This window comes from Lactuca serriola, chromosome 8 (assembly GCF_051521515.1).
Source record: "Lactuca serriola cultivar US96UC23 chromosome 8, Lser_US96UC23_V15, whole genome shotgun sequence".
Taxonomy (NCBI): Eukaryota; Viridiplantae; Streptophyta; class Magnoliopsida; order Asterales; family Asteraceae; genus Lactuca; species Lactuca serriola.
The window spans coordinates 116,958,968-116,968,096 of NC_136415.1; the positions used below are offsets into that span (position 1 = coordinate 116,958,968).

The window sequence follows — 9,129 nt, forward strand, 5'->3', positions numbered from 1 at the left end:
GGACTACAAAATTCACTCTTACATTTTTACTTAAATTCGAGTAGACCGGAAAATGGGGCGGGTTTGGAACGAATCAGCATTGATCCAAACCCATTAAACAATTGTCAAATGTTGATCCAAACCCGTTCCGTAACCCGCGGGGTTTTAAGTAATTAAACATATATCCTTATCCACCGGATCAATGAATTTTCAACCTTTTACCCGACTCATTTACAATATTAAGATTAGACAATAACTATGCATTACAACAAATATAACATGAATCACTAAAATTAGACAACATTCATTCCGAAACAAACTTCAATTATAATTGGATAAATAATGTTTCCAAAACAAAAAGATGTCTACCATTGCAAACATGTATGAAAAAATGTAGACATCAAAATGCATCTTTAATAAACTTAAAGTTCAACCTATCCACTCACTCACACATCACCATGAAAAAAAAAAATACCTATATATTAAATTATTCGAAGTAAAATTTTAAGTGACTTCTATAGTTAAAACAATGTTTTTTTTTTGTTTCTTTGACGGTAGTCAATCTTGTGTAGTTACCAACGCATCCATGGCTTCACATATTTATTTTTATTAGGAGTTGACTAGATTTCAGCTATTTTGATCAGAGAAGTGGAAATGAAACAATAGAACTTCTTCAATCTTATACAAAACATCTACGGGTGATAAATATATAATATATAAATAATAGATATATATTTTAAAATTTTAAACGGGACGGGTCATAAACGGATCAGATCGATAGTGTTCCATACCCTTAATAAAATGGTTAACGGGTACGGGTCATTAACGAGTAAACAAATAATAATCCAAACATTAATTTTGCACTAGTTTCGAGTAGATCATGGTCAAACCCCTTCCATTGTTAGGTTTGGATTCAAGTCTCATCGTAAACATAAGTAGATTTAAGGTGTAGTTTAAGAGCAGGTTAGATTGTCGTTTCAAAAAAAAAAATTTGCTTTGAGAGAGGATGTTTTTTTTTCTAAAGGCAATTTTTTTTTTTTTTTTCGAAAGTCAGTTTTTCTTCTTGTATCAAAAATTCAAAAATCATCTTTTACATTTTACATAGCCTCTCAAAAATAAATAAGCCAAACAATAAATTAGGGTTCTTCAACTGGAAACCGATCAGAGGGAAGAACAATCTCCACAAGCTTTAATCGCATACAAGTAACCTAAATCCACAGGTCAGTGATTCCTCCATCGTCACGATTTCTACTCGCAATGTTCAATCTCATCAGCAGAAACTTATCCTTTTCTGCGTTCAAAGCAACGCCGGTTCATATACTGTTTCCTCGCTCATTATGTTCGTCAACAGCTGCATCAGATAACTCATTCACAGTTTCTTACCTGATTGACTCATGCGGATTCCCTCCCGACAAGGCGATTTCAGCATCCAAATTCTTGAAGTTCAAAACCCCAGATAGAGCAGACTCTGTGATAGCATTTTTCAAGAATCAAGGGTTCACAGAAACCCAAATCTCTAATTTGGTTCGAAAGTTCCCTACGGCTCTCCACTATCATCCCGAGAAAAACCTTTTGCCGAAATTTGAGTTCTTAGGCTCTATAGGTCTTTCGCATTCTGATATTTTTAAGTTATTTACTGGAAGACCCAACTTACTAGGTAGAAGCTTGAAGAATCATATAGAACCTACATATAATATACTTAGAGATTTGCTTCAATCCAACAATAGAACAGCTATTGCAATCAGGAGGTGTGCCTGGGTCTTGGATTTGAATTTCCATGCAAATATGTTTGCAAATATGCAAATACTGCTTGATGTTGGTGTACCTGGATCAAAGATGTTGTATCTGTTAACTCACCAGCCTAGAGATTTTTTAGCTCCTACAGACCAGTTCAAAAAGGCAGTGGAGGAAGTAGTGGAGATGAGTTTTGATCCTTCGAAAATAACTTTTGTGTTAGCAGTTCATGCACTTAGGTCAATGAGCAAGTCCACTTGGGAAAAGAAGATGGAGACTTATGAGAAATGGGGTTGGTCTAAAGCCCAGATCTTGCTAGCTTTTAGGATTAATCCATGGTGTATGATGATGTCTGAGGAGAAAATTGATAAAGTGATGGAGTTTCTTGTTAATAAGATGGGGTTTGAGACATCCATTGTCTCAAAGAACTTTGCAATCTTTTCATTGAGTATGGAGAAAAGGATTATTCCAAGAAGTATGGTTTACCAATATTGTTTGGACAATGGATTGTTGAAGGATAAAAAAATTTGTGGTTTCAGTTGGTGGTTGCAGTGTTCGGATAATATATTCATCAAGAGATTGGAAAGATATGAGAAAGAAGCTCCAGGTGTTTTGAAGTTATATCAGGAAAAGTTAGATCATTGTAATTGAAGATGGTAATATGTTCCAACATAACATATAGAAGCTTCAGTAGTTGGATACTACCATTATCCATGTGCATGATTTAGATAATATAGATAATGAATAGAATGTATTCTTTTGATTCTCTTCTTCTTTTTAATGGATAAGTTTGTATCAAATGGTTCCTAATTCCGCCTTTGGGCCATTGAATAACTTATAGTATTTTTCTATTCTAAATTGGCATATATATATATATAAGAGTTCCAAGTAGCATCGCATTGCTAGTTCAGACTAAGATTATAAAACCTTCAGAATAGTTGAATCTTTCATAGGAAAAGTTGTCATCTCTATCTTCAATCACCCAACCCCTCTGGTATACGATCTCAGCCCCTTGCATTTCATCATCCGTATCATAGTTAAGTGTCGTAAAAAATAACAAAAAGTAGATTGTTAGTTAAGTGTTCTAAAAAATCACAAAGTAAGTTACAAGAAAATACTATCAAAAGTTTTCAAGAGACACACCATTAAGGTTAGTGTTGGACAGTATAGATGCAAAGAAATATGCTTTAAATGAGACTGAAAGGACTAAATTCATAAGGAGTTACGGTTATGAGATTTTAAGGTCTAATCCAAATTTTGAGATTAAAGGGGTCGTAAATCATTTTGAAGTATAAACCATTAGATCCCATTACAAAACCACAAAACTAATATTATAGTTTAACAACACTTTAACTAAATAATAGGATAAATTGCACAAAATACATTATATTTTCAATTTTTCACACACACACAAAAAAAAATTGAATTATGTTGTTTTTTTGTTACAATTTAGTTACTAAGTTTCTAATTTTTGCAATGTTGAATACTTAACTAGTCAACCAAACGATGACATAACATTATTTGGTTATGTGGTATTGATGTAACATGGTTACATGCCAAAATTAAATAAAAAGCGGCACAAAAGACATTAAGTTCTTACTTTTTTCAATTTCAATATTAAGTTTTCACTTTCTTTTTTTTTAATTTTGACAATTTTTTTTTTGTTAAGAATTGAATATCATTTTTCAGTATCATCCATTGTTGACATTTAAAATAGTATGCATAATTTTTTTTCTATATTTTTTAATTTCAATACAAGTTTTCTATATTTAAACCGTAGTTATATGTAAAAATGTCTATTATTATATAATAATTGTATTTTTCATTAAATACAAAATTTCGAATTATAGACTTTGCATAAAACCCAAAATAAGTTTTCTTGGATTATCCGAAAAATGGTTTCATGTTAGTCCATAGTTGAAATTACCGATTTTGGAAAATGTTTTTATACTCAGTCCTTGAAATATCCAAGTTATAATTTATATTCCATAATACGCTATCTAACATAAAATACAAATAAAATAAAATAAATCAACTAGACAATTTTCACAAGATACAAAATGTGAGATTACATATAATAATAATAATAATAATAATAATAATAATAATAATAATAATAATTTTCACGTCGTTATTCGTACCCGCAACCCCGAAAAAACATGTCAAATCCATAAATCTTGGGACGCAACAGTTTCTAATACCAACGAAGACGTTCCATGTTGACCACTTGCGTACTGGACTTTCCACGCCACGTGACAATTTCTCTGGTTCCAGTGTGTGCAATCAATGCTTCTTAGCATACCCGGAAAACCATGTCTGTCTTAACGCGACGCATATAGTTGTTGTATATGATTCAACCTAGGTTTGCGCAAATAAATGTCATCGAAGGTTTCGACAACACCCCTTGTCAATCTATACAAACTTTCTCTTGCAGTTCTCTCAGACATTCTCATATAATCGTCAATCGAACCAGGCGACTCTCCCATTGCCATAAGCTTAATTGCAGCAACACATTTCTGCAACCCTGTGAATCATCGTTTACCTCTAACATCATATCTCATTTGAAAAATTCATACCTAAACGCATATTTAATATGTAAAAGCTATATTTGAAAAAAGCAATGTATTTAAATAATGTAAAAGCTATATTTGAAAGAAACAATACCTGTTTTCCAATGCGTTGACTATATGAACAAAAACATTTTTCCGCAAACGAAACATTCTGTTGAAATCACGTGGCTGGTAGACACAATCATTCGTAAAATAATCGCGAACTAAACGTATGTGCCCTTCTTCGCGATATCTGTTTAACACCGCACGCCTGGTTAATAAAGGAGCTGAATTTGGTTGTAGTAGCACGTTCGTGCAATACTCGTACATCATAGAGACAAACATATCATCGTCATCAGTATCTTCGATTTTTTTTGTATTGTTTTGAAAGTATATGAAATAGAGAGAAAGTGGTGATTAAATTTATATGAAATAGAGAGAAAAGTGATGATTTTATAGGTAAATATTTTTTTAAAGAATATTACTGTTTGTCAATGGTAAAATAAATAAATTGAAAAAATCGAAACGCGTTATCGTCCCTTACAATCATAATGAAGCACCACATAATGACTGGGGGCGGTGTTCCCGTGGTAACGCCGTGGATATAGTGCCACATATGCAATAAGGCTGCTCCATGGGCATGAGAGCAAAGTTAAAAAGTAAATGTCAATAAATTAGGGGTTTTGTTTTTGGGTTCTTCAAGTGAAAACCGATTAGAGAAAATTACACAGATGGCCCCTGTGGTTAGGGTTTACTTGCACGCTTGGTCCCTAGAAAGATTTTTTTAGCTAGGACCGTCCCTAAAACTTTAATTTGTTATCCGCTCAGTCCCTCTATTAACTTCTTCGTTTGTTTAGCTGTTAGCATCCCCCACATCAGGGGCATTTTTGTCCTTTCATCTTTGGATGGGCTTAAATGTAAATTTCTTCACCCCATAAGTCGTGATCTGCTAAACTCCACCGGACCCCTCCCTTTTCCCTCTTTAGTCCGTTCAAGAAAGGTACTTCCCTTTCCGATTTCCCCTCCTTCGAGTTGCTTTTGGCGATAGGACTAGTGAACCAGGACAAGCTCGCCGGCAATCGAATGCCTCTCTTCCTCCCTTCACATTATCTATTGTTGGATCATAAAAAAGGGGGAAACGACGAGGAGTCTGCCTCCACCCCTCGCCACCGCGGTTGGCGACAGCAGCTACCTGCTGCTTCCATTTTTTGACTGGTGTCGTCGATCAGTCACCACCAGATCCTCCCGATTGCTATTTTCTTCGTTCATATTCTGCCCTCGTCGTTGTTTCATCCGTTCGTCCCGATCGGAGCAGCACCCCTGAAGTTGCGATCTGCTAAACTCCACCGGACCCCTCCCCTTTCCCTCTTCATTCCGTTCAGGCAAGGTACTTCCCTCTCCGATTTTCCCCTCCTTCGAGTTGCCGTCGGCGACATGACTAGTGAACCAGAAGAAGCTCGTCGGAGATCGACTGCCACTCTTCCTCCCTTCGCATTACCTGTTGTCAGATCAGAAAAAAAGGGGGAAACAACGAGGAGTCTGCCTCCACCCCTCGCTACCTCGGTCGGTGACAACAGCCACCCGTTGCTTCCATTTTTTGACCTGTGTTGTCGATCAGTCACCACCGGATCCTCCCGATTGCTACTTTCTTCGTTCATCTTTTTCCCTTATCGTTGTTTCATCCGATCGTCCCCAATCAAAATCACCAATGAAGAAATTCACATTTAAGCTCATCCAAAGATGAAAGGACAAAATTGCCCCTGATGTGGGTGATGCTAACAACTAAACAATCGGAGAAGTTAACAGAGGGATTGGACGGGTAACAAATTAAAGTTTTAGGGACGGTCTTGAGTTAAAAAATCTTTCTACATACCAAGCCTTTGCAAGGAACCCCTAACCACAGGGACCATCCGTGCAATTTTCTCAGCCGATTAAAGAGAAAAACCAAAATCCTAAGCTTTAATCGCATACATGCCGTGCCCTAAATCAGCAGGTCAGTGATTCCTCCACCATTACGATTTCTACTCACAATGTTCAATCTCATCGGCAGAAACTTGACATTTTGTGTGTCCAAAACAACATCGTTTCATAGACTGTTTCCTCGGTTGTCATCTTCGTCACCAGCAGCAGCATCAGATAACTCATTCGCAGTTTCTTACCTCATAGACTTATGCGGATTCCCTCCAGACAAGGCGATTTCAGCTTCCAAATATTTGAAGTTCAAAACGCCAGATCGAGCAGACTCCGTGATAGCATTTTTCAAGGATCAGGGGTTCACAGAAACGCAGATTTCTTACATGGTTGGAAAGTTCCCCCTGGCCCTCGCATGTCATCCCGAGAAAAACCTTTTGCCCAAATTTGAGTTTTTAAATTCTATAGGACTTTCGGATTCTGATATTATTAAGTTATTTACTGCAAGACCCAGCTTCCTAAGTAGAAGCTTGAAGCATCATGTAGAACCTACCGTTAGTTTCCTTAGAAATTTGTTTCAGTCCAACGATAGATTACTGATTGCAATCAGGAGGTGTGCCCTGATCTGGAATTCGAATTTCAAAGCAGATGTGATTCCAAACATGCAAATACTGTGCGATGTTGGTGTGCCCAGATTGCAGATGTTGAATCTATTAACTTATTATCCTAGAGATTTTTTAGTTACTACAGACCAGTTCAAAAAGGCTGTGGATGATGTTGTGGAGATGGGGTTTGATCCTTTGATCTCAAGTTTTATGGTAGCTGTTCATGCAGTTAGGTCAATGAGCAAGTCCACTTGGGAGAAGAAGATGGAGACATATGAGAATTGGGGTTTGTCTAAAACCCAGATCTTACTAGCCTTTAGGATTAATCCATGGTGTATGAAAGCATCCAAGGAGAAAATTGATAAAGTGATGGATTATCTTGTTAATAAGATGGGGTTTGAGACAACTGTTATTGTAAAGAATCCTGGTGTCATTTCAATGAGTTTGGAGAAGAGGATTATTCCAAGATGTTTGGTTTACAAATATTGTTTGGACAATGGACTGATGAAAGATAAAAATTGTTGTGGTTTCGGTTGGTGGTTGCAATGTTCGGAGGAAAAATTCATCAAGAGATTAGAAAGATATGAGAAAGAAGCTCCAGGTGTTTTGAAATTCTATCTGGAAAAGTTGAGTCATGCGGATAGAAGATGAAATTCTATGTGTATTCGGAAAAAGAAAATTAAAATTTTTATTTTGTATTCTTTTAACATCTATTTGTCCAACCATTTACCTGATTTTTTTTATAACTCCTGCTTAAAGTTGTATTGGCAAATGAAAGGGTCCTGTCACAAAGTGACTTTGGGTCATTTTTTGTTGTAATGTAGATGCATGTATGTTGTTTGTTTTGGTATGCTCCTTATTCGTTTATGGATGTAATGGATAGCTTATGGGTTTTGTATGTTTTGTCAAATCCTTGTAGCCAAGTGTGTTCAAATCCATCCATGGTTATCCAAAAAAACGTCGAGACAATGACATGAATGAGGACATAACAGAATAATTAATTATCAATTTTTAGTAATCACTCAATCTGATGTTATCTTCTTCTTCAAAGCAGTTTCCCCCACTTTCCTTTGGCCTAGCTAGTGATTAAACACAATATTTTGGTTTACCAATTATTGATAAGCAACAAATGGTGTGTTTAAGTAACATTAGCCGATGCTTCTTTGATTCACAATTCCTCATAATCTTCCACCTCCAACCATTGCACCCATGTCTTCGATACCAGACGATGGCGAGAGGATTAAAGAAAGTATGGTCATACTTTATGAAGAACAAGAACAAAATTAAGAACAATCCATGTTCCTTAATTCATTTCAATCTCAATAATGGGAAAAAAAAACTCTTAACAATATGTATAATAGTTATAAAACTACTCCTAATTGATTATGGATTTATTCACATTTAGGAGATAAATCCTAAATAATGAAACAAATACTAACAATAATTAACTCACCTTTATTTTCCTATCAAAGAAATGCAAAACCTTGTCTTTACAATCTGGGATGAACCAAATTCAAAATGAATAATGGATAAAAGACTTAAACTAAATTAAAAGGACCAAATTCAAAATTAATAATAGGCGAGGTGGTACTTTCACCGTATGTAGGAAAGATGAGTGTGGAGTGCTTCAAGATGTGGATCTTCTTTCACGTGTGGTTCTCTTTTTTTTTTTCCTTCTTTTCTTTCTAGCTTTTATCATTTATACAATATAATGCCTTTGGGAAGCGAGGGGTGGCAATTTATAGGGTTTTAAAGAGTGAGGAGAAAATGAGGTATGACGAAATAAAGTGAAGTGTGAAATATGAGTACACCCTCCAGCCTAACAACAATAAATATTTCGTTTAAATCCATGTTTAATGCTTAATTGACATATTAATTGACATCTAGGACGTTACTCAAACATATAACCCCTTAAAATGAAATAAATTAGGCCTATAACTCTCATGAAGGATTTCCAATACTTAAGTCATTCATCTAGAAGTAAGGCCTACAAAGAACACTAACATTTATAGCCATGTTCAATATGAGTACAGTCTAATTGTTAAGTGAACCATTTTTTTTTTCTGATCATAAGGTGGGGTACTTCTTTTTTCCCTTCCAGAAATAATGAAATACATTCAAGACCATCGAAACATGCTCCTCAAATTTAAGGATTCACGTGGGGCCTCAGACCCTATTTAGTTGACTAACATTAACAAAGGCTTGATTGACAAATGTGATGAGGAGATGGAGATTTGAAAATAATCTACAAATAAGTAAGTAAAAGCTTGACTTACGTGCTCAACTCAAGCTAGAAAAAACTAATAAAATCAAGCGTATTGAATGGTGGTGGAGGCACTTGAGGTTTAAAA

The 9,129-nt window shown here is 35.5% G+C and overlaps 2 protein-coding genes across 2 annotated transcripts; both read left to right on the forward strand.

Annotated features, from left to right (window-relative positions):
• The first annotated feature begins 1,071 nt into the window (after positions 1-1,071).
• On the forward strand, positions 1,072-2,571 carry LOC145070717 (transcription termination factor MTERF15, mitochondrial-like). Its single transcript, XM_079017673.1, has one exon. It carries the CDS (start codon positions 1,237-1,239, stop codon positions 2,362-2,364), a length of 1,128 nt encoding a protein of 375 aa, XP_078873799.1. The 5' UTR covers positions 1,072-1,236; the 3' UTR covers positions 2,365-2,571.
• Positions 2,572-6,183: 3,612 nt separating this feature from the next.
• On the forward strand, positions 6,184-7,688 carry LOC145071037 (transcription termination factor MTERF8, chloroplastic-like). The gene has a single exon (XM_079017979.1). It carries the CDS (start codon positions 6,293-6,295, stop codon positions 7,427-7,429), a length of 1,137 nt encoding a protein of 378 aa, XP_078874105.1. The 5' UTR covers positions 6,184-6,292; the 3' UTR covers positions 7,430-7,688.
• Positions 7,689-9,129: the final 1,441 nt, after the last annotated feature.

Bases quoted from the DNA above. Each gene is read 5' to 3' on its own strand.
- LOC145070717 (XM_079017673.1), top strand. From the start codon at position 1,237: ATGTTCAATCTCATCAGCAGAAACTTATCCTTTTCTGCGTTCAAAGCA.
- LOC145071037 (XM_079017979.1), top strand. From the start codon at position 6,293: ATGTTCAATCTCATCGGCAGAAACTTGACATTTTGTGTGTCCAAAACA.